The sequence below is a fragment of the Hippocampus zosterae genome, chromosome 12, assembly GCF_025434085.1.
Source record: "Hippocampus zosterae strain Florida chromosome 12, ASM2543408v3, whole genome shotgun sequence".
NCBI lineage: Eukaryota > Metazoa > Chordata > Actinopteri > Syngnathiformes > Syngnathidae > Hippocampus > Hippocampus zosterae.
This window is the reverse complement of record NC_067462.1, coordinates 1,097,527-1,124,199: the sequence shown is the minus strand read 5'-3', so window position 1 is coordinate 1,124,199 and position 26,673 is coordinate 1,097,527. Positions and strand designations below refer to the sequence as shown.

The 26,673-nt window shown below is 49.7% G+C and overlaps 3 protein-coding genes and 1 long non-coding RNA gene across 5 annotated transcripts; 3 read left to right on the top strand and 1 right to left on the bottom strand.

Annotated features, from left to right (window-relative positions):
- The first annotated feature begins 3,194 nt into the window (after nt 1-3,194).
- LOC127611487 (poly(rC)-binding protein 3) lies at nt 3,195-13,304 on the top strand. 2 transcript variants are annotated; one of them, XM_052082044.1, is made up of 13 exons: nt 3,195-3,351; nt 3,597-3,763; nt 4,901-4,924; nt 5,002-5,034; nt 6,185-6,301; nt 7,052-7,183; nt 7,274-7,402; nt 7,581-7,655; nt 8,689-8,730; nt 9,925-10,003; nt 10,982-11,034; nt 11,433-11,602; nt 12,783-13,304. In XM_052082044.1, exons 2-13 carry the CDS (start codon nt 3,689-3,691, stop codon nt 12,817-12,819), a joined length of 966 nt encoding a protein of 321 aa, XP_051938004.1. In that variant the 5' UTR covers nt 3,195-3,351; nt 3,597-3,688; the 3' UTR covers nt 12,820-13,304. The 2 variants fall into 2 exon arrangements, with proteins under 2 accessions (XP_051938004.1, XP_051938003.1); XM_052082043.1 differs by having other exon boundaries at nt 9,922-10,003.
- On the bottom strand, nt 9,417-9,915 carry LOC127611511 (uncharacterized). The gene is made up of 2 exons (XR_007965352.1): nt 9,518-9,915; nt 9,417-9,482 (listed from the first exon to the last, which is right to left on the bottom strand). It is a non-coding gene; the product is annotated as an uncharacterized LOC127611511 (long non-coding RNA).
- Nucleotides 13,305-18,359: 5,055 nt separating the features above from the next.
- Nucleotides 18,360-21,640, top strand: lrrc3 (leucine rich repeat containing 3). The gene is made up of 2 exons (XM_052082053.1): nt 18,360-20,741; nt 21,090-21,640. Exon 1 carries the CDS (start codon nt 18,528-18,530, stop codon nt 19,329-19,331), a length of 804 nt encoding a protein of 267 aa, XP_051938013.1. The 5' UTR covers nt 18,360-18,527; the 3' UTR covers nt 19,332-20,741; nt 21,090-21,640.
- A 1,047-nt stretch (nt 21,641-22,687) lies between these two features.
- Nucleotides 22,688-25,524, top strand: LOC127611373 (protein FAM171B-like). The gene is made up of 7 exons (XM_052081881.1): nt 22,688-22,854; nt 23,014-23,162; nt 23,245-23,403; nt 23,887-24,057; nt 24,233-24,349; nt 24,413-24,536; nt 24,623-25,524. The coding sequence occupies exons 1-7, from the start codon at nt 22,688-22,690 to the stop codon at nt 25,437-25,439; spliced, it is 1,704 nt and encodes a 567-aa protein (XP_051937841.1). The 3' UTR covers nt 25,440-25,524.
- Nucleotides 25,525-26,673: the final 1,149 nt, after the last annotated feature.

Sequence of the window (26,673 nt, the reverse complement as noted above, 5' to 3'; positions counted from 1 at the left end):
TTTTTTTTTTTGGCGGTACATTAACGCTCAAACGGAGAAATGTTATCAATTGGAAACAGTCCGCAGGTTATCTTAGAAACGTCTCCGTTCGTGCTTTCGTCACATTAGCGCAAAGATCAAAATTCGGAGTCAACTTCATACGCCTGCCAGAACCGAAGGTGGCGTTTTTGGTTTTTTTTGTCTCCTTAAAATAAGCAAGTGCTCGTACAGCTTTCGTCACCCAGGCAACCGGGCTGAACGATGTAAGCGGCTTTTCCAGGCGTAAGGAGATATGGCGGTCGAAACAAAAAAAAAAATAAAAAAATTCCAAGTAACCATAGAAGGCAAGGAGAGCATTTTCACTTGCAGTTGCAGCACTTCATGCAAGTGTCGGTGACTGTGCGGATCTTTGCCTGCATCATGTCTGTGAAAATAGCCAACTTTTGCTTTTCGTGATATTATGAGGATTTTTTTTTTTGCGTATCTTTAATTAGGAGATAGTTTGCAGTTAGAGGTCATCATGTGGTGCAGGACAAGCATGAGTGCCGAGCATCATCTTTGCACCGCACTTAAGACCCAACCGCCCCCCCCCCCCTCCCCCAAAAAAAGAGCTTATGGGCTCACCTTTATCATGATGTCATTGGAAGATGACAGGCTACCGTGTACGACGATTTCCCAGCAGGCGCGCGCAGCGGAAGCGCAATCCCGGATGCCCGCCGCTCGCTCTTGAGCGTTAGCCGCTAGCTGCGATTAGCCGGCACAACGAGGCGGCCTATCCTGGGCAAAAATGTGTCCGGCCGGCATCAAGATATATAACTGGCAATTCCATCTACGCTTGAAGCCTGGCCGATTGCCCCGACCGGCGTAGATGTGTGGCGCTAATCAAAGGGTCACAGAAAGGAGATCAGTGTTGAAAAGGACGACATGCAGAGAATTTGGTCTCATGGCCAAGCAGGACCAACGAGTACTTCTTCTTAGAGAGAACTTTGGCGCCATCTAGGAGAATCTTGGTCTGCGACAGAGTCTGTGGCGAGCTGCAATATACATTGAGGGTAGGTTAAAAAAACAAACGAAAAAAATCCGCTACAGTTTGAACGCTGTCTAGGTCAGGCCTTTATCGTCGTTTATTGAATTGGGAGGCGGTTGTGACTTGGAAAGCAAAAAAAAAAAAAAAAAAAAAAAAAGTCCTTCAAAGCCAGCAACGTGTAAGCTGATGCATCTGAAATCCAGCATGACGAATGCCTCATCATCAGCGACGAGGCCCAGTCATCTTGTGCGCAATCAATCTCTTCACTCCCAATGACTTCAAAGCAGACCACCAGCCCGACTTGAGCGATGCCCTCTGTGCTGCGCTCAGGGTTACAATTCGAGCGGGCGCCGTTCGCTCGGCTTGATGATTCCGGCTAAGCTCCCGTCAGTGGCTTTTGTGAGCGGAAAATGGCCGTGAACTGCCGCGTGGCTACTTTGGGATGCGGCTGGTCCACGACAAGCACTTCTTTTGCCCGTTTGCTTGCCGGCTCTCAGCTTTGGCTCGGTGCGAATGTACTGCTGTGTGCGCATACGTTTCCCTGTCTGGCATGGCAGACATTTTGCACGCCGTGAATCTATTTTTTTTTTTTTTTTTGCTAAATACAGCAATCCCTCTTTCATCGCGGGGGTTGCGTTCAAGATGCCCGATGTAATGCGCGAAATCAGCCAGTTGCGCTTTGCAAGAAGAACATTGCACTTGAGCTTCGATGATGACAAATTTGTCGTGAATATTAGCAATGGCAATTTCCCGAGTTCGTCAAGTTGGGGTCAATCCATTAAAAGAAAATTTAAAAAATTCATGTGAGCATCCCACAGATGATGACAAAGGAATCGTGTTTTCTTGTACTGTGTGTCACAGTACCGAGACTGACCTTTGGGAGGCAGTGTGTTGCCACAGGGCATCCAAGATGGCAGAATAGAAGAAGAAGCAGGCTAATTATCGGCTAACTGGGATCTGGTAGCGACCGTGCATTGCAAGTTTTGCGTTTTTCACGAGAATGTGTGTTTTTGGATTGGGGGGGGTTGGGGGGGTGTGAGTGAAGGGCGCAAGAGCTTCAAGGAGACGAAATGTGAGGTGAAGATACTGTCAAGAGATTTAATGAGAGCATAAGAGCCACGCTAAGGAGAAGGAGCATTAGCCTTTTTCATCATTAAATATTCAAAAGTGTGCTGGCACCTCAGCGGGGGGGAGGGGGGGGGGGCTGGCCCTTTCCATTGACTTTCCCGCTGCGTGATAAGAGACTTTTTTTTTGGCCCAGAGGGACCTCCGCATGGAAACCACTCCTCTGCTGCAGCGCAAAAGCTGAGGGGAAATCTGATTGCTGCTTCTGAGGATTATCTTTTGCCGGGGGGGGGGGGCAAAGATTATTCTCGCCTACTGTCCTCTGCTTTTGGAGGAAAAGGTCACAGTGGACCAGGAGAAAAGCACTTCAATGCTTATTTCTGACTTGACACTGGGATTGTGTTGCGGGTCAAATTGACCCATTTAATTTAAAAAAAACTGTTTTTTTTTTCCCTCCATAGACAATGAACAATATTTTGGGAATATTTTGCTGTTTATTCCACATTTGGATTATCAAATAAGCCCCGAGGTCAAAAAGACGGGGCTAGAATGTTAGTCACATTATTGGTGTTTGTTGTCGATCTTGTAGAAATGAAAAACATTTGTCATTGTCATATTTTTTTGTTCTCCATATGACAATACGTGACGTCACAGCGTGACATATTACGTCACGATGAGGGGAAATAAAAAAGAAATCAAAGTTGCGTTTTGGTTAAAAGGCCAAAAGAGGGCAGCAAGCTGCCGCTGCAAAATGCAAAAGGCTTCCTTCCGTGTTGAGGGGGGGCGGGGGTGCCGCAGCAGCCGACACTACTGTACGTGGAGCTTGAAAGTGGCCGGCAGATGGCGCTGAGACGAAGGCATAAATTGCAAAAAGGAAGGCCTTGACTTTTTGCCAGCTGCCTAAAATGAAAGAAGGCGGATCGGACAAGGGCAAGGTTCCCTTTTCTTCATGTGGTCAAGAAAAAAAAGGCCCGAGAGCGCTGGGTGTATTGATCTGCGGAGTTCATACGGGGGGGGGGTTCTGAAAGGCCTAATGTGCAGAATCCTAAAATCCACATGGAGCTCGCCAGTCATCCATTAAATATGCGAAATTGTTGCTACGAGCATGGCTGTGTGTTTTCAGGTGACGGGCGTCAACATGGGCTGCTCGTCGACTTGAGAAGAAGAAGAAGAAGAAGAAGAGCGCCGGCGGATGGACCAGTCGTTGTGGGAGTGACATCCGGTCGCCTCTCCTCTGCTGCCCTTTATGACCTTGGAAAACGCCACCTTCGGAACATCCGGTGAGTAGCGGCGTTGCTTTGAGATCCTTTTGCGCAGCAAAGCGAAGCGACAGCGTGCAACATGGCGCACGCGGCCATCCTGTTGAATTTGACCTTTTTGGTCCCAGGTCTCTTAACGGCAAAGAAAATACGTAAGAAGAAATGAAAATTTTGTATTTCCACTGTGCCCCGTCCATCAAAAGTTTCAATTGTCGGCGGGGATGCGACCCCCCTCATTTGCTTCCCAAACGTGTGATGTTTGGCAGGTGGCCGGCTGGCGTATCCCATTTCCTTTTGAGGAGCCTCCCCCTCCTCCGCCGCCCTCGCCCCGATTCCAGCATCGTCGTCCGCTCTCGCCATGGAGTCCAACCAAGTCCAGTCGGAGGGCGGCCTCAACGTCACGCTCACCATCCGCCTCCTCATGCACGGAAAAGTAAGCAAACGCCACCGATAGGACTTTCGTCGGCGCCCGCCGCATTGCAGACCTTCGCGCTATTTGATGAGCGGATGAAGCGCCGCTACTACAAGTGAAAACGCTTTCATCGGCCGTGGCCGGCCTCTCGTTTGTGTCGTCAATTTTGCATTTGAGGCTTTCTCGTGGAGTTTCTTGTCTTTACCGTTCAGCTTCCTTCATGCAAACGAGGTGCTCGATATGCATAGCGCACGCTGACGCCGACGGGTGGGCAACGCAGGAAAGAAAGAAGCGGCAGGCGGCCGCGCACGGAGGTCAAAGGGAACGGTCGGGGGTCAAATGACCGCAGTCCGCGTCACGCCTCCGCCTTGGCGTCTTGTTCTTGAGCAGTCACTTCTCGTGTATTTGACTAAAAGCAGGATTTGCCGTTCATTATTAGCCCCGCCCCCCCAAAAAAACACGCTAATCACTTTCCATTCCAGATTAAAGAGATGGAAGATGGAAATTAAGAGCCCCCCACACACACACCCCAAAATGACTTTTTTTTGGCCCTTTTATTTCTGTTATATTTATGTTAAAAATCATTTATAGTCTATTTTACGCAAACATGTACTTGGAAATTGTGAAAGAAGCGTTTGGGGGGATTATTTTTAATGATGTTTTTGCCAGTGCGTATCAGTGTTGAGGTCCTCGCCGATGAAAAACTTTTTTTTTTCAACTGTCCCGTTAATGAACTGGCCCAGTGGCCCAGAGTAAATTCCGCTAACGCTTGTCCGGCTGAAGCTGATGGATGAGCAAAAATATTGGTCCTTCCGCGCCCGCTTGCGCCGTCGAGTCCGGCGGATCACATTGAGGATGCTACTGGTTCATCTTCCGACAACTTTAAAAAGGAGCCTGATGGCTAATTTATGAATATGAATATCGCCTCGGGGAGCGTGGTGGCCTGCGGCTTTCAAGTGAGACTGGAAATCCACAAGCCGTCGGTATGTTGACACGCAGCCGGAGCCGTTTCGCCGCCTTTACCCAGAGCTCATGGAGAGTGATTGCGTGAAAATGGCCGGGGGACCTCGGCGCCCCCCTGTGCGACCACGGCAGCAAAGCTTCAACTTCCATTTGTACTGACACTTTCTCGTTTTGTGTGTTTTTTTTGTATTTTAGGAAGTCGGAAGCATAATTGGAAAGGTACGTGTTCCTTCACGCCCCCCGTACATCCTGGACCTTTGATGCAGATCATGACTTTGTTGCTTTATTTCAACCAGAAAGGAGAAACGGTGAAAAAAATGCGCGAAGAGGTAAGTTTGGTGTCACATTTCCATTTCTCGCCATTTAGTCACGGACAAAACGTATTCACAAATTGTTCTCCTCATGCAGTCGTGCACAAATGTTTTAGGGGCCATTGTACCCAATGACTGTCATCCATCCGCACCTCCGGGATATAAAATGTATAAGTGCCCACTAAGATTAACTGTAAAATGTGTTTTTGTTTTTTTTTTAATTCAGCAAAGCGTCCTGCACACCGATCAGAGTGCAAATTTAATGGATTCAATTTAAAAGATGCAATTAAAGTATCATGAAATAACATCAGGCGACCCCCCCCCCCCCACCCCTCGCTGACTAAAATGGCATTTTGCCATTCCATTTAAATGAATGCCATTTTTGGATTTTTATTTACTTACTTTTAACTTTTTTGTGTTACTCCAATGACTTCGGAAAGCAAAGTTTTCCACGCCGATATGTTTCCAACTCTTTGAAAAACAAGCGACATAAATGCAGTCCAATCACGATTTTCTTCTTCAGGTCTTTTCACGAATGTGTGTGTTTGCATTCCATAGATCTGCTTGTGTGCACGACACTGCCCCTTAGAGGCCAAGCCCGGCACAGCGAGAACAGCACCGTCCACTGTTTATTGCACATGCAACACAAACCGGGGTGGTATAAAGCCCATTAGAATGTTGTGCGTTAATTGTGTGTGTAAAAAAAAAATAAAAAATAATAATAAAGTGTTTTAGTTTAGCTTAATGTGAACATGGTATTAGCATAATCGCTAGGTGGCTATATTTCATGGTGCCTTTGTTAAATCCAGCTCCTTTCAGCTCAGGCACCTGGCTCAGGTCAAGCCTCTCCTCTCTCAAGAACAATTTGAAACAGTCCTTCATGCCTTCATCGCATCCCATGCAATTGACTTTGGAGTCAGCCAATCCTCCATCAAGCTTGTCCAGTTGGTCCACAACGCCGTCGCTGACATCAATCCTACTCCGGCATCCCTTCACCGGCTCATTTTAGAGTTCTTTTGAAGATTCTTTGATTTCTTTTCAAATCTTGAATTGGCCCCGCCCCACCTGACGTCTCGGAGCTCCTCATTCATTTTTGGGACGATACGTCTGACCGTTTTTTCAGTGGATGGAAGCGGCATGATGCAACGCACTGTTTTTTTTTTTCCAGAGTGGCGCGCGAATCAACATCTCCGAAGGCAACTGCCCGGAAAGGATCGTCACCATTACCGGACCGACGGACACGATCTTCAAGGCTTTTGCCATGATTGCCTACAAATTTGAGGAGGTGAGCGTGTCGTGGCTCAAGCGAGACACTTGACGCCCGCTGTCGATCGATCAGGTGTGAAAATGTCGATTGTTCCATCCATTCATCCATCCATCATCTACCGCTTATCCGGGGCCGGGTCGCGGGGGCAACAGCTTTAGCAGGGAACCCCAGACTTCCCTCTCCCTAGCTACTTCTTCCAGCTCTCCCCGGGGGATCCCGAGTCGTTCCCAGGCAAGCTGGGTGACATAGTCTCTCCAGCGTGTCCTGGGTCTTCCTCGGGGTCTCCTCCGGTGGGACATGACCGGAACACCTCACCGGGGAGGCGCTCAGGAGGCATCCGAATCAGATGCCCAAGCCACCTCATCTGGCTCCTCTCGATGTGGAGGAGAAGTGGCTCGACTCTGAGCCCCTCCCGGATGACTGAGCTTCTCACCTTATCTCTAAGGGAGAGCCCGGACACCCTGCGGAGAAAACTCATTTCAGCCGCTTGTATCTGGGATCTCGTTCTTTCGGTCACGACCCATAGCTCGTGACCATAGGTGAGGTTTGGGACGTAGATCGACCGGTAAATTGAGAGCTTCGCCTTTTGGCTCAGCTCCTTCTTCACCACGACAGACCGATACAACGTCCGCATCACAGCAGACGCTGCACCGATCCGCCTGTCGATCTCCCGCTCCCTCCTACCCCCACTCGTGAACAAGACCCCAAGATACTTGAACTCATCCACTTGGGGTAAGATCTCCTCCCCGACCCGATTGTTGTTTCCAGGATATCATCAATTCCATGAGCAACAGCCCGGCAACCAGCAAGCCTCCGGTCACCTTACGGCTCGTCGTGCCAGCCAGCCAGTGCGGCTCCCTCATCGGAAAAGGAGGTTCCAAAATCAAAGAAATGAGAGAGGTAGGAGACTCTTTCTGTGCAATATGACGCTTGTTGTTGGTTTTGACGTGGTGTTTGTCAACATTAAAAAGGCCCTCCCGGCGTCTCTAGTCCACAGGGGCTCAGGTTCAGGTGGCGGGGGACATGCTCCCCAACTCCACAGAGCGCGCCGTGACAATCTCCGGGACCCCGGAAGCCATCATCCAGTGTGTCAAACAGATATGTGTCGTCATGCTGGAGGTAAGAGAAGAGAAGAAAACCTTTGTCTCACAATGGAGAAATGTGCAATGTCCAGTAATGTCCAGTTACTTCTGCGACACCTTCTAAGATGGAAATTTGGGATTGAGCAAAGTCAATCCCAAATTTCCGCAGTCTCAATTTGGTCAAGCCTCTCACTGTGGTTCTCGCTCTCCTCTAGTCGCCGCCCAAAGGTGCCACGATTCCTTATCGCCCCAAGCCTGCTTCCACCCCTGTCATTTTTTCAGGGGGCCAGGTAAGCTCGTTGAAATGGATCGTTTCATCCCGAGACCATAAAACTATCTTAGTTGTACGTGCCGGCACAATATGGACGCCGAGCAAAAACAATTGCAGCTGCGAGGAGCAGTAAACGGGACCCTTCCACCACATTTGGAAGGGGCAGTCCTCAAACTGATCAGGACGTTCTCTGCCATTTGTTGGCAAAGGCGAGCAAAAACAAAACAAAGCGTCAGTTTGGATCCGTGTTTCAGATCGGGGAGGATTTGGACTAATTGCCTCTGCCCCGCGATTTGCCCCAAATTGCTGCTGCAAAGCAAAAATGGCCGACGTCCTGTTAAACTTTCTGCGCGGTTGGCTCCTTGAGACTTTATTCGGGTGTCCTGTTGTGACGGGCCCGTCGGCCGAATTTCATCTCGGTGGTTGAAAATGTTGCGGGTTTCCTTTGGGACCCCTTCAAGTATGGGCAAAATTTTGAATAATGACAATAAACGCAAAGGTTCCGAGAGTCCATAGTCCAGTTCAGTGGTTCTTAGACTGGAATGTAATACATCCATCCATTTTCCGAAGCGCTTGATCCTCACTAGGGTCGCGGGGGTTGCTGGAGCCTATCACAGCCGTCTCCGGGCAGTAGGGGGGGGACACCCTGAATCAGTTGCCAGCCAATCGCAGGGCACACAGAGACAAACGACCATCCACTCCCACACTCACACCCTCGGGACAATTTAGAGCGTCCAATCACGCCACGCATGTTTTTTGGAATGTGGGAGGAAACCGGAGCACCCGGAGAAAACCCACGCAGGCCCGGGGAAAACATGCAAACTCCACACAGGGAGGCCGGAGCTGGAATCGAACCCGGTACCTCTGCACTGTGAAGCCGAACGCGCTAACCACTGGGCTCCCGATGTAATACATACGTATGCAAAATACAAACGCCTGAAAAAAGAAAAATCGGCGGTTGCTAACGTTCCAAAGGCATTTGCGATTCACTCGCCTGTCTTCTTTTTCCCACGGCCTCAATTGACGACATCTCTTTTCACTCTTCCCCACAGGCCTACACCATTCAGGGACAGTATGCCATTCCACACCCAGATGTGAGTTTTGATTCTCTTCCTCGAATAAAATCGGGAAATAATCCGAAAGATTGAGGATGTGGCAACAAAAAAAGACAAAAAGTGACACCTCATCTCTGACATTCTTGAAAGGCAGTCGAAGGAAAGCGCCAGGCCTTCCTTTCCATCGTATCATATCGCGGCCCGGTCCTAATCCTCCATCCTCTTATCCTTGTCGCCGGTCCATCTCGAGAGCTCACTCGCGAGCGTTAGGTTGACTGATTCTGAGTTGGGCGCTGGTACATGCGCTTGAAGGTTCAATCGCTCAAGAGCAGACTTGACATGGTCTGTGCCCATTAAAAGTCTGTCAGGAGGGAGAATCGGAATTGAAAGCACAACACGTAGCTTATCTGCGGCGAGTGAACCAGGAAAGGCAACTCCGCACACGCCGAAAACTTTTCTTGCCTTTATGAAGTTCGCTTGTCCTCGCAGGCAACAAAATGCCAAAAAAAAAAAAAAAAAGGGATAGCCGGATGTGTGTGTTTTGGTAAAAAAGACATAAGTCTTCCAAGTATTTGGAGTCCACTCACTGCAACTTGAATTTATTTTACAGATGAGAAATATGCCAAAGATCTACTATTAAATGAGACGCTCTTACATTACTAAGAAGTCAAACGATCAACAAATACAAGAGGTCTTATTCTGACTTTTTTTTTTTGCTCCATCCACTATGAAATAGTCAATCCAAAAGCAACTTCATTCGGATCAAAGATGATCTTATTGACATCTTTTCTCTTCCCGCCAAGACGTGACACACAAGCCCTCCCACTGCCGCACCGGAACGATAACCCGGATCCGTCCGTGGAGCTCTTACTCCAATAATGAAAAGGAAAAAAAAAAAAAAAGCCTCACGACCGTTCCTGTTTTTTTTTTAAAGCCTCATGACCATTCCTGTTTTTTTAATATTTTTTTTAAATATTATGGATTAACATGTATACACCGAGTGCAGTTATCACGCAAATCCGAAATCAATGGGTTGTTGCGAGCTCCGTGGCCAAAAGCAGCCTCCTCCTTTCTCTGTCCTCCTCATGTTTATTTTTCTTCCCACCCCCCCTCGCCCCGCCCCCCCCCCCCCCCCCCACCTATCCTCACCATCTCTTCTTCTTGAATTGACTACATTCTCTTGGTGTAAAGAGTAACCTGTTAGTTGTACTTTCCCTCCTAACCCTTCAGCAGCTGACCAAGCTCCACCAGCTGGCTATGCAGCAACAAACCCCCTTTACCCCTCTCGGACAGACCACCCCCGCTTTCCCCGGTACGTACCCACGAGACCCTCGTCCTTCCCCTTCTCTCACCTCCCACCTTTTCTCCTTTCCTTTTCATTTCGGCGCGATTTGCTCTCTTTTTTTTTTGGTTTCCAGAGAACAAAAACGATAAGGCGGACGCTTCATATCGCCGCGTCATCGGCAAAGGCGACGCGTCCGTCCTTGAAAACACTTGAGCGTCTTTCGTTTGCCATATAGGATGAGGGTTTAATCGCATACTGGATCACTTAGGGTTGAAAAGTGAGGCATAATGCATACAAATTGATACGTGCCTAAAGAGCCGCTGCTTTGTGGCGAATAGCTAAACGGCGCGCGACGGCCATCTTGTAGCGCTTGCTGGAGGTCGCCGCTGTGCTCAGACCCTGATGGTTGAATTTTCTGTCGCGACATTGAGCAAATTTGTCGACGGCACCCTAACACGCTGCCGCGCACGTGGCGCCAATTTGTCACTTGCAGAAATGTGGGAAACTTTTGACCCGAGGTATGTGCATCCAAGAGGTGGCCACAGAGCGACTAATACTTGCCCACGTGCCGGGATGGCACTTTGATGTGCTCAATCATGATTGGGCGTCGCTCACTTTGAAACGTTGGCTCACGGTCGCATTTTAGGAAGTAGAAAACGAAAAAGGGGCTTGTTTCATTTCACACCGAATGCTTGCAGGCACTCCGGAGAAGCAAATAGTTTGAGCTGGAAAAAGTTTTCATCTCAAATTAAGCAAACGCCGCCAGCCTCCATTCAGACTTTCAGCAAGTGAAGCGAGAACGTCGACATCATCGAGCAAGCAAGTCGCAGGCCAGGAGCAACTTCCTCCCCGGGTTTGCGGCCTGAGCGACGTGACCTTCGTTATTCGTCAGGCTACGAGCATGTTATCCGAATGTTTGCTAATGCCTGCAAATCCAAACGGGAAGTTGACATTTTCAAGCATTTCTTGTATTTTTGTTGTTGTTGTTGTGTTTGATCGCTTCAGGTTTGGATGCCGGTCCAGCAGCCAGCACCCATGAGCTCACCATTCCTAATGATGTGAGCAAGCTCCGAATGTATTCGCTAATCCACGGGTGTTCCTTTTAATCCAGGGGTGTGCAAACTTTTTAGTTTAGTTTGTCTCGACGGCATTTCTAAATTGTTTGTATTGTCCAGTTAATTTCATCAGCTTTCTGTTCAAGACGTTAAGGCAAATCGTTGAGGATTTTGGGGAGGTTTTGGGGTGGCCACCGGCCCTCTATCTCACGGCATAGATCCGGCCCTGCACTTAACACCCAGTCGCATTCGGGCCCCAAAATGAGAACAAATTAGACCAAAGTGAGCATTTTTCAAACCGTCACTTGAGACTCGTTCCCGCGATGTCTTCAGAAATCAGCCGCGGAGCCGAAAATGGAAGAAATTCAATTTAGAATTTCTCCCGCCCGCTGTCGTTGCAGCTCATAGGCTGCATCATCGGGCGTCAAGGAACCAAAATCAACGAGATCCGACAGATGTCAGGGGCCCAGATCAAAATCGCAAATGCCACGGAAGGCTCGTCCGAGCGCCAGATCACCATCAGCGGGACGCCGGCGAACATCAGCCTGGCCCAGTATCTCATCAACGCCAGGTAACTGCCACGCACTCGCTCGGGCCCGTTTGAACAAAGCCCAAAGACGCCGAGTGTTTTGAAACACTTCTGATACTGAATTTGAATGAATATCAAGTTTTATAAAGGATCGTCGGAGATAGGCACTCAGAAATAACGACAAGACACTTCTGGCTACCAATAGGCACTTTATTGGTCCCACACAGAAATGATAACACAGTTCAAACAAGTTGTATGAAGCTAAAGAACTCTTACCGTGTGCCAGTAGGGTGGAGAGCCAACACCCTCAGCAGAGTGAGCTTCAATACGAGCTGGGCGTTCGTACGGTAACCCACAGCGGACTCTGCTGAAGTAGCATCGCTCCCCTCCTTTTATCCTCTAAAGTGTGTGCATCGGGAGGGGTGAGCGGCCATTCTCATCCCTCCCTACGCCACACTGTTTGTTGTGTAACCAAGTGGGATTGATCTCAATCAAGTTTTGACAATTCAAGTCAGACTATGAAGTCGTCAAAGCAGGCTCCAGAATCCATCTCTGAAATTGCTTAGGCAAGCAAGTCACCAAGTCATGCAATCATCTCAAAGCAGTGTTTCACTGAGAAGAAATACATTGATTAAAGAAAACATCACAAAATATCTTAATATACCACCGAGTGATTCTTTTTGGAACCTCATCGAGCAAAATAAAAACGGCTCACGCCATGATGTCATTGGATTCGTCAGACAATGACAATGTTTCAAGGGATCGCATATTTCAGTTCAAAGATATCGGGGGGTGGGGAGGGGTGTTGTCAACGCTGACATCCGAGAGGCTGCAATTTTATTTTTTCTTGGCGTGACCAATAAAATGTTCAAAACAACCCGAAAAGACAATTGGCCAATCTGCTTTCCAAACTTGTCGTGCAAAAGTGATCCGATCGCAGATCAGGCGATCGCAAGAGGAAACGGGTTCCAAGTCCCGACGGCCCTCCGAGGGAAACCGCCACAAAAATGCGCCCTGACGCCTTTGGATAAGCCAAATGACTGCGGGTCAATTTGACCCAGTGACATGATTGCTCTCTTGTGAAATGAATACGACGGTGGGGGGGGGGGGTGTGAAGGAAGCACAGAATGAGCATCTGTATCATTATTTTCTCCTCCACTGCACACCTTTTTCTTCCGTTGCACTTGTTTTCTTTTCTTGAATTTCTTTTGTACTCTTCTAGGTTGACATCGGAAGTCACCGGAATGGCCGCACTCTAATTTGCACCCACCTGGCCATCGCGTGACTCACCTTGAGATGCACCCGTCGACCGGCTCCTCTGTATTAGCTCGTCTTGATATTTCCAGTGAGTGATGTTCCAACGTTTGCCGTCGACGCCGCTCGACTCGACTCCTCTTTTCTTTCTATCGCCACTTGAGGATGACAAGATTCACGGCCGCGATCCCTTTTGCCTTGGATTTCACCTTTTTTTCTTCTTGACGTGCACAAAGAGCCGTTTGCGGTTTGAGAGCTTTTATTCGCTCTTTTCCTTTCTGGATTTGCATTCAAAAATGATTTGATAGTGCGTAGCTGCAGATTTATTTTTTCTTTTTATATTGAATGGTTATTGTGTTGTAGCCGTGCACTTTTTCAAGAGGTCGCTTTGCCTCGCGACACAACGGCAGAGAGAAATCTCGGCGCACGTCGACAAGAGCCATTTTGTTCAGCCAAGAACACAAAACAACACCGAGTCGTGTTGCGGATGACGTGAGGCGAAAACAGGGCCGCGTACGTTCCAACATTGAAAGAACTCCATCTGCTGTCAAGAGATGGAATTGCAGGCGAAAACGTTTTTTTGTACATTTTCAGGTGTTCGTATTTGACAAGCCATTCGCCAGTTTTCAACCGCAGGCGACGCCAGACTTCTATGCAAGACTGTAGCAAGCGTTTCAATTGGCTTATTTTTTTTTTTTGCACCCCTGTGGATCCCCCTTGATTGCTTTTTCAAAATCCCCGAGGCTGGATTGACACGGCGGGTCCAAGTGCCCAATTGCCATCCAACATCTGACAAGACGAGGATGTGGCGAAATGTTTACGCGGGAGGTCTTGATATCGGAATCGATATCGGAGATCTCCGTTGGCTTTTCACGTTCACATATATGCAACACCCGCGCTGCTTTTGTCACGTTAGCCGGGACGCGTTCAGTCAAAGCGAGCACGAGCCAAGCGACCGCGTTTGAGTCAACGTTGAAGGTCTTTGTATTGAGGTTGACGGTGGATTGTTTCGTAAAAAGAAAATAAAGTTTCAGATCCTTTGCTGTTCCTCTTATGTCCTTGTGATGTTTGCGCAACACGGAAATGATTCAAGGTACACCCACAAAAAAGCAACCAAAAAAAACCCAGGACAGATGACGTACGGATGAAGTCTTTGTCAAAGTAATTCCACATCACAGGGACGTCCAAACACGAGAGAAAAAGCTTCCGTATGCACCCAAGGCCAATCGTCCTCAATGGCACCCAACGTTGAAATAAATGAAGAAATAAATAAGCGTCCTTCTGCAAAAACAAAAAAAAAGGAAAGCTATTTATCTCCTGTTTGCCTCGCCATCACCCGGCACTTTTCTGAAAATGCTTCAAGCTTGGCAACGTTCACCCGCGTCCCCATTTTGCAAAGCATTTCATTAGCGGGCTCCGAACAACAAAAGGCGGCCTTTCCCCGTAGACCGCCGTCAAAGGGGCTGCGCGTCGCGCGTCGGTCCGGAATGGAATAGAAATTGCCGTCGCTCGCGATTGCGGATTTGGACGTCGGCGAGCCGAGGGCTCGAGCGACGCGGCAACTCGGGAAGCCTTAGCATCGCGCGGGTCACCTTGCGCGGCCGCTCTGGTTGAATGGCAACGCAGTCGCGCGTATACCGCCGGGCTCCGTGATTGCATTTAGTCACAAAGCGCCGCATGATGGAAGAGGACGCGCAATCGAATCAAGTTTGGATTTCAGAGCCGCGCAGTTGAAGCGCACAACCCAAGGAATGCTCTGCAGACATTTTACAGGTCAGGAAAAACCTACAGAAGAGGCGCCAAACGACGGCTTTTTCATGGAGAAATTCCGCATTTTGGTGACGCGCGGAGCAAATGTGGCAAAGGAAAAGCTTCCGCTTGCCTCAATTTGACCTACTTGAATAAGAACCAGGGCGGCCCGGTAGTCCAGTGGTTAGCACGTCGGCTTCACAGTGCAGAGGTACCGGGTTCGATTCCAGCTCCGGCCTCCCTGTGTGGAGTTTGCATGTTCTCCCTGCGTGGGTGTTCTCCGGGTGCTCCGGTTTCCTCCCACATTCCAAAAACATGCGTGGCAGGCTGATTGAACACTCTAAATTGTCCCTAGGTGTGAGTGTGGGTGCGAATGGTTGTTTGTTTCTGTGTGCCCTGCGATTGGCTGGCAACCGATTCAGGGTGTCCCCCGCCTACTGCCCGGAGACAGCTGGGATAGGCTCCAGCACCCCCCGCGACCCTAGTGAGGATCAAGCGGCTCGGAAGATGAATGAATGAATGAATAAGAACCGACCCCAGCATGAAGAAAAAATCGCCATTTTCAGCTAGAGCGGTCAGACCGCTCGGTTGAAATAAGACTTGGGCAATCGTGCCATGTGGTTAACGATACACACGCACGTATTTCTTGAAAATGCTTTCATCACAAAGGGAATTTATGGACGAGCAAATTCGTGAGCGAGTCTTTCTTTCCCGGCTAATGATGTGACTTTTTGTGGGCAGCTTTTGCTTTCCTCGATGCAATACAATACAATACAATGCATGCTGATTTATGGAGCGCTTTCACAAACAAAGCGCTTAACAAAACAGTTAACATCAAGTCAAATAATAATAATAATAAACACAACACATTACATAAGCGTCACTTTTATGGCCACATAATCACCTCTGCGTCACCTCTGTAATCATTACTTGTTGCACGCTACATTTCCGGAGACAAAACAGCCTTTTGTCACCATATATAGTTTTCAGCCCCCCCCCCCCCAAAAAAAAATTAGTGGACTGGTTAAATGTTGCCTTTTGAGAGCCAAGCGCGTGAATTATTAATTAATGGACGTTAGCACTCGGCTAGATAGCATTTGGGAGAAAAAAGTATGAATCTTACTTGTGTCTCAACAAAGCAAAATCGTGTCCGACTGGCTCAATTCTTCATGTTTGCGGGGGAAGCAATGTTGCTCCATCAACAGCATTTTGCTCCTTGTCGGTTTCCGTCTACACATGAGTATATTTTAACGAAAGAGAGAGAGAGCGGGAGGCTTTATTAGGGCGGCCTAATTCGATTTTTGCGCCTCATTACAGAGATGAATCACTGGCATTGTTTTCAGGTCAAGGAGAAGCGGGAAGTGTGACGCCGCCTTTGATGTGTGGATCGCTTCTCTTATGACATGCCAAATACAAAACATCCGGGAAATACGATTCACAGCTGTCCGTCCATTGGAACGAATGAATTCATTTATTTCATTCACGGTCACTTTTGCTCCGGATGCTTCTCCCGAGTTGTCAAGCTGACCATCGCGAGCTTGTGGGATTCAAATCGCGTGGCCGTCCGCGATTGGTCGCACGGTGACCAATCCCCGGGTGACCTTCCGTCCACCCCAAGTCAGCTGACTTGGGCTCCAGCTGCCCAGCGCTACGGAAAAAAAAAAAACAAGTGACGGATGCGGATTGAGTGCCATCTTCGGTGTTTGACGGCTTGCGGCTCCGGGACATCGGCGGCTATTTGTAGTTGCGCGCGGCGCAGCGGTGCATCGATACACGGGAGGGACGCGTCCATTCTTTCTTTGGAAGCAGCTGGCCCCTTTCGGCTGCCGGGGAGCATTTCGTACGAATGTTTTTTAAAAAAATGCCGCGACAAATGAAAGATGAGTTTGCATGCATTCATTTTCCTCTCGTATTTATTTGAGGTACGTAGCAGTCGAAGGAGTAGAACAAAAAGCTAAGAGAGAAATAGAAATCGACAAGGTGCGGTTGGCTCATATGAAGTCCAGCTACACGGTGAAAATTTTGTGGTGAATCTGACGTATATGGCCGTACCGCACAAATCATACGGATTCTGAACATTTCCGGATTTTATTTTTTTCCCCCTAACAGGTAGCTCCGTTGGCTTTTGCCCAGAATGGTGCTAGTCTACTCGAATGCTTTCATTTCTGGTAACTTTCCAGTAAATCATGTGGTTCCTAGGTGAATTTCGTGAGGGCGGGGGGGGGGGGGGGGGGGGGGTCTGCCATTATTTTGACATATAAAATACTTTATAAGGATTTTTTTGGTAGTTTATACAGGTTGGCGCTCCGAAAAGTTGACAGGTATGCATTCTAAAGAGCTGCGGAGTGCGCATGCTAACCCTCCCCGTTCATGGTGCCGCCCCCTTCGGTGGACATCAACGCGACAACATGTTGATGCGGTCGGTCGGTCATTCATCAGTGGCTGAGCCCCCCCCCCAATCCGACTCCCCACTCCTGAGTTGGATGAATGTGTTTATCAGTTTGGTGCCGTTGTTCGTCGTCCTTGTGGGGACCAGCCGAGTGTGTTCTTAAACGGAGCATTAATAGAAACAAATTGGGGGCGTTCAGGCATTCGGCGAGGAAGTTTAATTACGTGACACGCGCGGAAAGTACAAGCCACAGAAAGGCGACGGTCGTGGAGGAGGCGCGAGTATAAAAGAATCCCTCCGCACCGCTGCGGTCCAAACAAGCCACTGAATGAATGTCAATAAACGAAAGCGGCCGTGCGCTCGGTGCTGCCCGGCATCCTAGATGCAACCTTGGGCCCTTTTGTTCGTCGCCTTGAAACGGACTGAAGAGAGTTTGGCCCACGCCGCCGACGCCCGAGGTCGCACCATGTCGTTGGCGGCCAATGCAAAGTATTTATATGCGCGCCACTTGTCCGACCTCGGCAAAGCGCCGACTTCCCGTTGCGCGTGTTCTGCCGTCAGATCAAACAATCTTGGCCGGTTTTACCCTGAGAGAAAATTCATTTGGGATTTTTTTTTCTATTTGTGAGGATTTGTGCGTTCCTTGGAGTACCGTATTTTGTGCGATCCGTTCATTGGGCGCCGAGCCCCCGAGGAGGGGCGCTGGCAGCGGGGGCCACGTGGGAGAGAGCTTTGGGTGAGGGAGGGAGGGAGGACACGCTCCCTCCATCCAGATGCGGATGCGCGCCGGTGAGACGTTCGGCACCTCCACCACCTCCTCGCCCCCCCCGAGCAGCAGGCTCCTCATCTTCACCAGACAGGAGGAACAACTTACGGCATATCCCACCCGGCTTTTTACTTTCTATTTCTGAGTCAGCTGCACTTTAGCCAATCTCGTTTTGCCCCCCCACCCACCCCGAAGACGAGCTCCTCCCCGCCTCTTTCCGCGTGTGATCTGTTGAACTTCTTGAACAGCCTCGTTCGACGTGAGTAGACGCGAGTGTCTCATTCATTCCTAAAGGGGGTGAAAAAAAATGTCCAGATGTGAAGTGCTTTGATGAATCGATGGAAAAAGCCCATCGCGGTCCATCGCAGGAATCATTTGGACACCTGTACGCCAATGCTGAATTCGCCATCGTTTTCTTCTTTCTTTGGTTTCCCATCTATGAAGACGCAGATCTTTTTTGGGAGGGGGGGGGGGGATGTTTCTAATGGGATTTTAATGACGCCACAAGCTCCGGGCGACGTGTGAGTCCTGCTGAGCTGCCGAGAACACAAACGCCTTATTTGTCATCACACGTCTGTGAAGGTCGCGGTGGGCGACCTCACCCCGGCGAGTCCTACCAGAGTGTGTTTTTGTGTGTGATATAGAGTCCACCAGAAGGTGAGCAGACCCCCAAGTGTTTGTCAGATCGGGGGTGGTCAGACCACTAAATCCAGACCTTTTTGCTACTCGCAAAGCGAACGGCGCCGTGTTTGGTGGCGATGAATTGTAAAATCAGTTGAAAGGAGGAGCGCTTTGAGGACCTGCGAGCGATGAACCCCTTTGGGGGCTCGTCCGGGCCTGGCGGGTCCGGCACATCTCTCAAAGGCTCAGCGGCGGGGGCGGCGCGGGCTTTGCTCTTCGGAATACTTTTGGCAAGCGCCTCATGCTGTCCCACCGGCTGCCAATGCACGGAAAAGAGCGGCACGACGACGGTCCGGTGCACCTCCGGGAACTTGGAGGCCATCCCGTCGGACCTCCCGAGAGACACCGTGGCTCTCCTGTTGGCCTCCAACCACATCACCAAGATCCCAAACTACGCCTTCCGACGGCTCGGCCGCCTCCAGGAGTTGGACCTGTCCGACAACGACATCGAGACGGTGGAGGCGGCGGCCTTCCACGGCCTGGCCGACAGCCTGCAGGCGCTGGACTTGGCCAACAATCGCATCCGAAGCGTCCCCAAGGAGGCCTTCGCTCACCTGCGAGCCAAAATCAACCTCTCCGACAACCCCTGGCACTGCGAGTGCGTCCTGCAGGAGGTTCTGCGGGAGCTGCGGCTGGACCCGCAGTCGGCGAAGGACGTGGTGTGCCGCACGGCCGTGCAGGAGGAATACGCCGGCCGCTCGCTTATCCAAGTCCTGGACTCGGGGATCAACTTCTGCAACTTTCACCGCAAGACCACCGACGTGGCCATGTTCGTCACCATGTTCGGCTGGTTCGGCATGGTCATCGCCTACGTCGTTTACTACGTCAGGCACAACCGGGAGGACGCCAGGCGCCACCTCGAGTACCTCAAATCTTTGCCCGGCGGAGCTCGCGTGGCAAAGGATTTGGACACCGTCAGTACTGTTCTCTAGCGGGACGCTTGGATTGCCTGTCGAGTCAAAGTGACGGAAACATTTCTTTTGAAGGCTTTTTATGCGTTTTTTAAAGTGAAGACGACATTTCCCTGACCGGCTGCTCGTCGCCGTCGCAGAAGCGGCTTCGGCTATCACCTTTATAATGGTTGCCTTTTATCGTTGCGGTCCGTGGCAGGCAGATTTTGTCCTTTGTGTGGCGATCCCAAACCAGACTGTTTTCAAGGAACACAGGACTGATTTGGCTTTCTCTCTTTCCACCAGATGGCAATGACAACATTTGACTGACTTTGTCTTCCTCTAGTGGTGCAAACGAGGCGTTGCAAGTCATTTACTTGAGTTTCGATTTTGTGATGTGGGTCTAAATTCGGCTTCCTATCTTGTTCAACCGCGTCCACGGGAGAGAATATGCGCACATATTTTGTTCATGTAACAATATGACAAGAAGAAAAATGGCGCAAACCTCAAAATCAACACCTTGATACTAAATTTTCTCAATGGGAATGAAGACAATAGCGGAACACGACCAACAGACTGTAATTGTTGATGATGATAAAACGACCGCAGTACAGGAACCGAATGAAAATAGAATTCAAGTGAAATAGAAAACGTCCTCGCGAAGCCTCGAGGGGCTGAGTGCTAATGTAAGCTTATGTTATATTATTAATTATCATTTTATGTTAGAGCATCATATTATTTCATGTTAAGCATACCTAAATTATATTCTGTTGTTTAATAATTGCTTAGACATTTTTTTTATGTTGATAGGTTCTGATTGGTTGGTAAAGTCAGAGAAGCCGGAAGTGATTTTGGTTAGACATTTTTTTTATGTTGATAGATTCTGATTGGCTGGTAAAGTCAGAGAAGCAGGAAGTGATTTTAGTTACGGGGGGTTGTGTTCTCGAACATGCTGCGGTGCAGACGTTTCCCCCCCCCCCTTTTATGAAACTGCATTGAAGGATTCCATCCATCCATCTGTCATTCGTAAAGAAGAGCCATCCACTGAAAAACAACGAACCCCTCAACTTAAACTAATGACGCCCCCGAGACTCACACACACAAACACACGCACACACGCCCCCTCCTTCCCTCGGTTGCGTCCCAAGCGAAGCTGACAGCGAAGAAGATGAATGCCCCACGGAGAAGTTACTGAGGACGCTTGTGGGTTCGTTTTGTGGCTGAAAGCATTTGCTTTTCTCCGTCTTCTTGTTCGTGTTTTTCTTTTTCTTTTTCACCAAAACATGTTGGTGTCGTTTTTGCTCTCTGCTGTGATTTTATGCGAGAGCGAAGCTTCGGGCGAGTTCGCCCCCACCGGAGCCGGGGCGAGAGTGCCAACATCTCGCCTGCATGTCGATGAGGAGGAGGACGCCGGAAACTTTTCCGCACGGCGAGTCGTCGAGCCCTCTGCAGGTTCGTGTTGGAAAATTTCCCACAATTGTTCGATGACAGTGTATTTACTTCCATTGACGAATGTTTCTTCATTCATCCCATTAAATCGTTCATTCATTCATTCATTGTGAATCCAAGATTTGACAAACGGACACATTAAATCATAGTCTCATGAACGAATGAGTTGCAATTAGTACAATCTTAAACTGATTTTTAAAAAAATGTTGTCAGCTAATTCCCCCCCCCCCCCCCCACACACACACACATTCGGGTCAGGTGATGGACGCGGCCATTGCGTAACACGCCGCTTCTCTGCCTTGAAAAGCTCTCCCGGTGGCTTGTTTGCCTCGGGTTGTTTTCTATCTGCAGCGCCAAGTGCCGTCCACCGAGTTCTGAGGCGTTTGGCCGAGTATAAGCAGAGAATCGGGCTGGCTCAAACACTTCCGGCGCAGTCGCACTTGGAAGTGCACCAAATGCAATCCACCCCCTTGACTCGCTTCCATCCTCGACCTCCTCTGGCGCTCAGCCTTTTCTCACCAGAGTTTCAATGGAACCGGTTCAAAAAGGAACCTTTGTATTGGCTCAAAAGGTCACGTGTTTTTGCTTTGGTTTGACTTTCTGAAGAGTTGCAAGTTGCCACGAGATGGCGCCAAATCTTCCCCTAAAATCGGGTCTAAACCGGTCCCTTGGGTACACGCCCACATTTAGCGATTTTTTTTCTTTCGCTCGGCAAAAATATAGCATTTTATAAAATGAGGCTTCAAAATGGTTGTCGTCATTCCCAGTTAGCGTTTACCATCAAATTCAACATGAAACAAAGTCGTATTTAGAACGTTGCCTTTTGCTACCTTAATGCTAACATACAGTTTCATTGAACGCGCCAGTTACATGCTGACAACATGTGTCGGTAGTTTAAACACAGACTAATCCACACATATTAAAATTAGCTACTCAACTTTGCCTTCTGCTTGCTTCATGCTAACATGATGTAACATGCCATTCGCATGCTAACAGTTACCATCCATTGTATCAAACACAGTTGGTGGAGCGATAGATGTTGACCAACAGTTCAACCATACTCACAGGCAAATTTTCTTTATCCTCTGCCCCCCCAAAAAAGGGTTTTCAGTTTACTGAGTTATTTAAAAAAAAAAAAGATATTCCAAATGATTGTTAAAAAAAAAAAAGCAGACTGATTGATTGACGTTACGGGGTTTTGAGACATTTTGGTGCCTTCAGTTATGGTAGACACGCCCACTTAATTTCATACCACTCGATCAAGGGGTTTTCTTTTTTTTCCTTTTTATTTCTCATGGGTCCGACTGGTGTTCCCCATCCCATGCATGTTGTGAGGCCCCCTTAGAAAGGTTTCTAATTTGTCAAAGAAATAAAAGTAAACGGCAATAGCCTCCCAAATATTCAGCCCATTTCCTCACAATTACTTTGGCCAAACACGGGTGGAGCCTCTGCAGCGATACGCTTAAAACAGATTTGGCTATGGCCTGCGTTTTTCCTCTTTCTGCGGAATGTATGACCTAATTCCGACACAAACAAGGCTGTCCATGTTTATATCAGCAGGAGATGGCGAGCTAAGTCGCTTGAGGCCCATCTGTTAGGAGCGTCTGGTGGTCGCATAGAAGCCCCCAATCTTTAATAGTGTTTGTGAAAATGGCTTTGCTGGTTCTCGGTCCTGCCTTCCTGAACGTTTCAGACCATTTGGGCCCCTGCAAATGCACAAATGCGCGTGTCGAAGCTCGAACATGCAACACAACGCGAGGATCCATTCCCGATCCACATCGTTGGCCTTACATGTCCCGTTTCAATCCACATTATAAACCGCTTTGCTGCGTGCGCCGCTTTGGCCAAATGGGGGAGATTATCGTAATCTGGCACGGGACACCCCCCGTTTCACATTTATCCCCCCCCCACCCCACCCCAAGAACCTCCTTATGTTGATACACAGGATAATGATCACAGCATGCATCAACTTCTCTGCAGGTTCAAAGTTCAACCTGAGAGTGCAGGTCGCCGACAGGCTAACCCGTCAGTACCTGAGCCAGGCAGAGGTGGCGCTTTACGTCAACTACACCAGAACCAAGACGCTTTTTACGGGGGAGGACGGCGGCGTTTTGCTGCGAGTGCCTTTTCAAAGCGGCTCAGCGGTCACAGTCACGGCGTGCAGAGACGGCTACGTTTGCGCCGTGCTTCCCTACGGAGCTATCAAAGCACCAAGTAAGATTAAGATAAGATAAGATAAGATATCCTTTATTCGTCCCACGCTGGGGAAATTTAGCGCTCAAATCGGGCCCAGTCGATCTCCGACGGCGACGTTTCGCTCTGTCTCAGTCTTTTCCTCAGTGACCGCGCCGCTGGTGCGTCTGACGCAAGGAAACATCTGGCTTTTTGAAGACTCTCTGCTGATGACGGACAAAGCATCATCCGGTCAGGTCGCGTTGTCGGCGCCGTTTCGCGATTGCCGTCGGTTCACGACGTGACGAAAGCGTTTTCCTTGACGGCGCCGCAGATGCGTCGGGAGAGCCCGCGGTCCGCTTCCCTCGGAGCCTGCTGAACATGACCGAGGGCGGTGACGTGGCTTCTTTGAAAGCCTACTTGACCATCCTGAAGCCGGCTTCAGGCGAGAGAGGCTTTCCCAAGACGGTGGGCGTCACGAGGAGCGCGGCAGGTATTGACGAGACGCGTGTTGGGTTTGAAGGACGGCCGTTTTCGCAAAGCCTGGCGTTCGGTTGCATCAACGCTTTTACTTTTTTTTTTACTTTTGCTGCTTGGTGCTTTCTACCGCCTTTATTACTGATTTGTCTTACGGGCCGAGAGGCTTTCCCAAGACGGTGGGCGTCACGAGGGGCGCGGCAGGTATTGACGAAACGTGCGTTGGGTTTGAAGGGCGGCCCTTTTCGCAAAGCCTGGCGTTCGGTTGCATCAACGCTTTTACTTTTTTTTTTTACTTTTGCTGCTTGGTGCTTTCTACCGCCTTTATTACCGATTTGTCCTACTGTTTGTGGTGTATGTACAGCACTTTGTATGCAGCGATGGCTGTTTGAAAGTGCTCGAGAAATACTCTTGACTTGACTTTCCCCTGACAATGTGGATGCTAACCACCTAGCGCCAGCATCCGCGTGATCGCCGCTGTGTTTTTGTGCTTCCCAAGGACACACCGGCGTGGAGTTGAATCCGGCGGCGGCCGTGAGCGTGCGACTGTTCTCCGGAGACGCGGAGCTGCGTGTCCGCGGTCCCATCAGGATCAGCCTAACTCTCCCCGACAACTGCGGAGTGCGGCCTTCGAACGCGCTGCCGGCGTGGTTATATAACAGCACCACTGGTGGGTAGAGCGAGCCGAGATCACGTCACGTCTCCTCGCATTCAACTCGGTCTCGGGAGATGCGATCTCAACAGATAACCCGGACTCGGAAGTCATCGTTCATCTGGAGTCACGGGGGGCCGAAGAACCACTTCCGTCGTATGACTTCATGGATTGTTGGGTTGTTGTCCTTTAGGTGGCTGGATGAGACGGGCATTAGGGACGGTGGCCTCAGACGGTGGAAAACTCAGTTGGACATTCATCGCTCCTGAACTCGGCGACTGGATCGCTGCGCCGGTGCCAAGCCCCGGAGGTAAAGCGTCACCGGAATGAGAAACTCCCAACCTCTACATCTCTCACCTGTGTCGATCTTCAGGTGTCTTTGGACCCGCCGAGTTGCGTGACTTCTTTGTCTGGAATTGCTCTTTGCTGCTGGTCATCCTCGGAGGAACGCTTTGTGTGGTTGCTTGCCTTCTCGCCGGATTCCTGTCTTGTCACAGGTAAGAAGGGCTCGTTGTCGCCGAGTTTCTGATATTTGAGGGATCGTCGTCGCCGAGTTTCCGATCTTTGAGCGCTTCTCTTGTAGGCGAACGAAGGCCACGCTACCGCTGACAAGAAAGGACCAATCCACCACCACCGGCAGCAATGAAGACTTTGAAGGATCGTCTGCGTCTCAACACTTCTTGGCCCAAAGGAGGTTCGACCAACGCAACGTCACCGTTTCCATATTGAACGGCAACGGGGTTCTCGCCAATCCCAAGGCGCCGGCCGCCGGCGCTGAACCCGAGCACGCGGTTCTTCCCCCGAGCAGCGTTCCCGCGTCTCCGACAGTCGCTCTGCTCTATTACGACCGGCCTGTTGCCATTCCGCACCCGTCGGCGTTTTTCCAAGCGGACGACCGATCGCAGCGCTTGTATGCCGGTGGCGCAGAGAAACCGAGGGAAGAAGGCTCCGGTCTAAAGGTGTCGCGAGGCTCCTCGGACACTGGGAACCGGGAAGGGACTACGATAGGACACGCCGACAGCTCCGGAAATGCTCCGCTACCGGGAACCCGAGGCCAGCGCGGTCTCCTTGGATCCGCGTCGGTTCCGGAAACATTAAGCAAAAATGGGAGCGGTCGCCATTCGATGGACGCCGCGACCGAACTTTCAAAGGTGCCCTCGTCGCAGCCCCTCCCCCGGGCCTGGTTTGTGAGTCTCGAAGGTCAACCCGCGGCCGAGATCCGTTACGCCGTGGCGGAGCAACGGCAAAGAAGAAGAGTGGCGGAAAGTCGAGAGACCAGCCTGGATTCGGGCGTGGATCTGATCGAGATGAACCAGGCTGGCGGGAGGAGAGCCCTCGCTCTCCAACGCAGTGCCACTTTTGTGAAGAGCGCATCAGGCGGCAAACCCACGCCGCCGTGAGATCCGTCCGGGGAGCCTTGAAGTCAAACATCGCCTCACAAGTGATTCCTTTTTCTCCGTTTGATTTATTACTTCGTTATCCTAATTTTTGTGGTCTAATAAATGAAATGTGTGCAATTAAAGTGCTGCGCTTGGTTTCTCTTTTGACATTTTTTTTTTAACTTTTCTTAGTCGGCTCGCGTCACCATAGGGTTTGGATGTGCGCTGCGTGTTGGACGAGTGACCACTAGAGGTCAGACTTTCACCAACTTTCTTTCTTGTGTCAGAAGTTGTTGATCGTCAGTAGGACCACTTGGAACGAAACGCCCACGTGTGGTCTCTGGAGGAAAGGTATGACAAGATCAGAAGTATTTATTCATTCATTCATTCATTCATTCATCTTATTTAAATTTAATTTTAAAGTGCGTGTTTAATTAAAGTTGAAGGACGGTGGAGGAACGGAGTCCTTCTTGAGTAATTAAATAGTCGCAGCTGCAGGAGATCATCCCCCCCCCCTCTGATACCGACATCGACATCTTCACATGATTATGCAAATACTCACCAAGCACAGGAGGAAGTTGAGTCCTACGAGAGACGAAATTCCGCCCGTACACTCTTTCTGAATGTGCAACCACGAAACAAACTGTACAGACGGGCGCGTGCGCGCCTGCGCTTGCTGTTGAAAATAGAACGGCTCGTTGTGAATGGGTTCAGAAATAGCTTGCGCTTGAAAGGCGCTTGGCTGGCGATGCCCAGGCCCGATTCTCTTCCTCCTCAAGTGACATGTCATTGGCCACACTTTGTTGATGTACCTCGTTATAGCGACGCGGGCCTGACGCCTCCTCGGTTTCTTGCAGACGGCACAGATTGCGTGTCGGATTTCAAGTTCACGTTCAAGTCAAATGTGCTCCCAGCGCAATGCATTGTGGGTCTGCGGCAACAACAATCAAGAGCCCGGAGGAGGATTTGTTGCAGCTGAGAGGAGGCGGGGAACATTTGCGACTCACAACTTCGGGATTCACCTTTCTGCATATTTATAGGACATTTCTTGAACTGCCAATCCTCCATGCAGCGTCTCCAGTTGGTCCAGAATGCTGCTGCTGATCTCTCGATCGGTTCTCGGAGCACGTGACTCGTACTTCCGGCATCCCTTCACTGGCTTCCCGATACATTTTCAAGTTCTTTTGAAGATGCTCTGATTTGTTTTCCAATTTTGAAATGGCCTGGCCCCACCTTCCCTCTCTGAGCTCCTCCG

What these genes read in the sequence shown, in the direction of transcription:
- LOC127611487 (XM_052082043.1), top strand. Translation starts at nt 3,689, where the DNA reads ATGGAGTCCAACCAAGTCCAGTCGGAGGGCGGCCTCAACGTCACGCTC. An exon ending in TATGTGTCGTCATGCTGGAG is followed by an intron (nt 7,403 to 7,580) that starts GTAAGAGAAGAG and finishes GCTCTCCTCTAG; the next exon opens with TCGCCGCCCAAAGGTGCCAC. An exon ending in GACCACCCCCGCTTTCCCCG is followed by an intron (nt 10,004 to 10,981) that starts GTACGTACCCAC and finishes TGATCGCTTCAG; the next exon opens with GTTTGGATGCCGGTCCAGCA.
- LOC127611373 (XM_052081881.1), top strand. Translation starts at nt 22,688, where the DNA reads ATGATCACAGCATGCATCAACTTCTCTGCAGGTTCAAAGTTCAACCTG. An exon ending in GACGGACAAAGCATCATCCG is followed by an intron (nt 23,163 to 23,244) that starts GTCAGGTCGCGT and finishes ACGGCGCCGCAG; the next exon opens with ATGCGTCGGGAGAGCCCGCG. An exon ending in GGATTCCTGTCTTGTCACAG is followed by an intron (nt 24,537 to 24,622) that starts GTAAGAAGGGCT and finishes CTTCTCTTGTAG; the next exon opens with GCGAACGAAGGCCACGCTAC.
- lrrc3 (XM_052082053.1), top strand. Translation starts at nt 18,528, where the DNA reads ATGAACCCCTTTGGGGGCTCGTCCGGGCCTGGCGGGTCCGGCACATCT.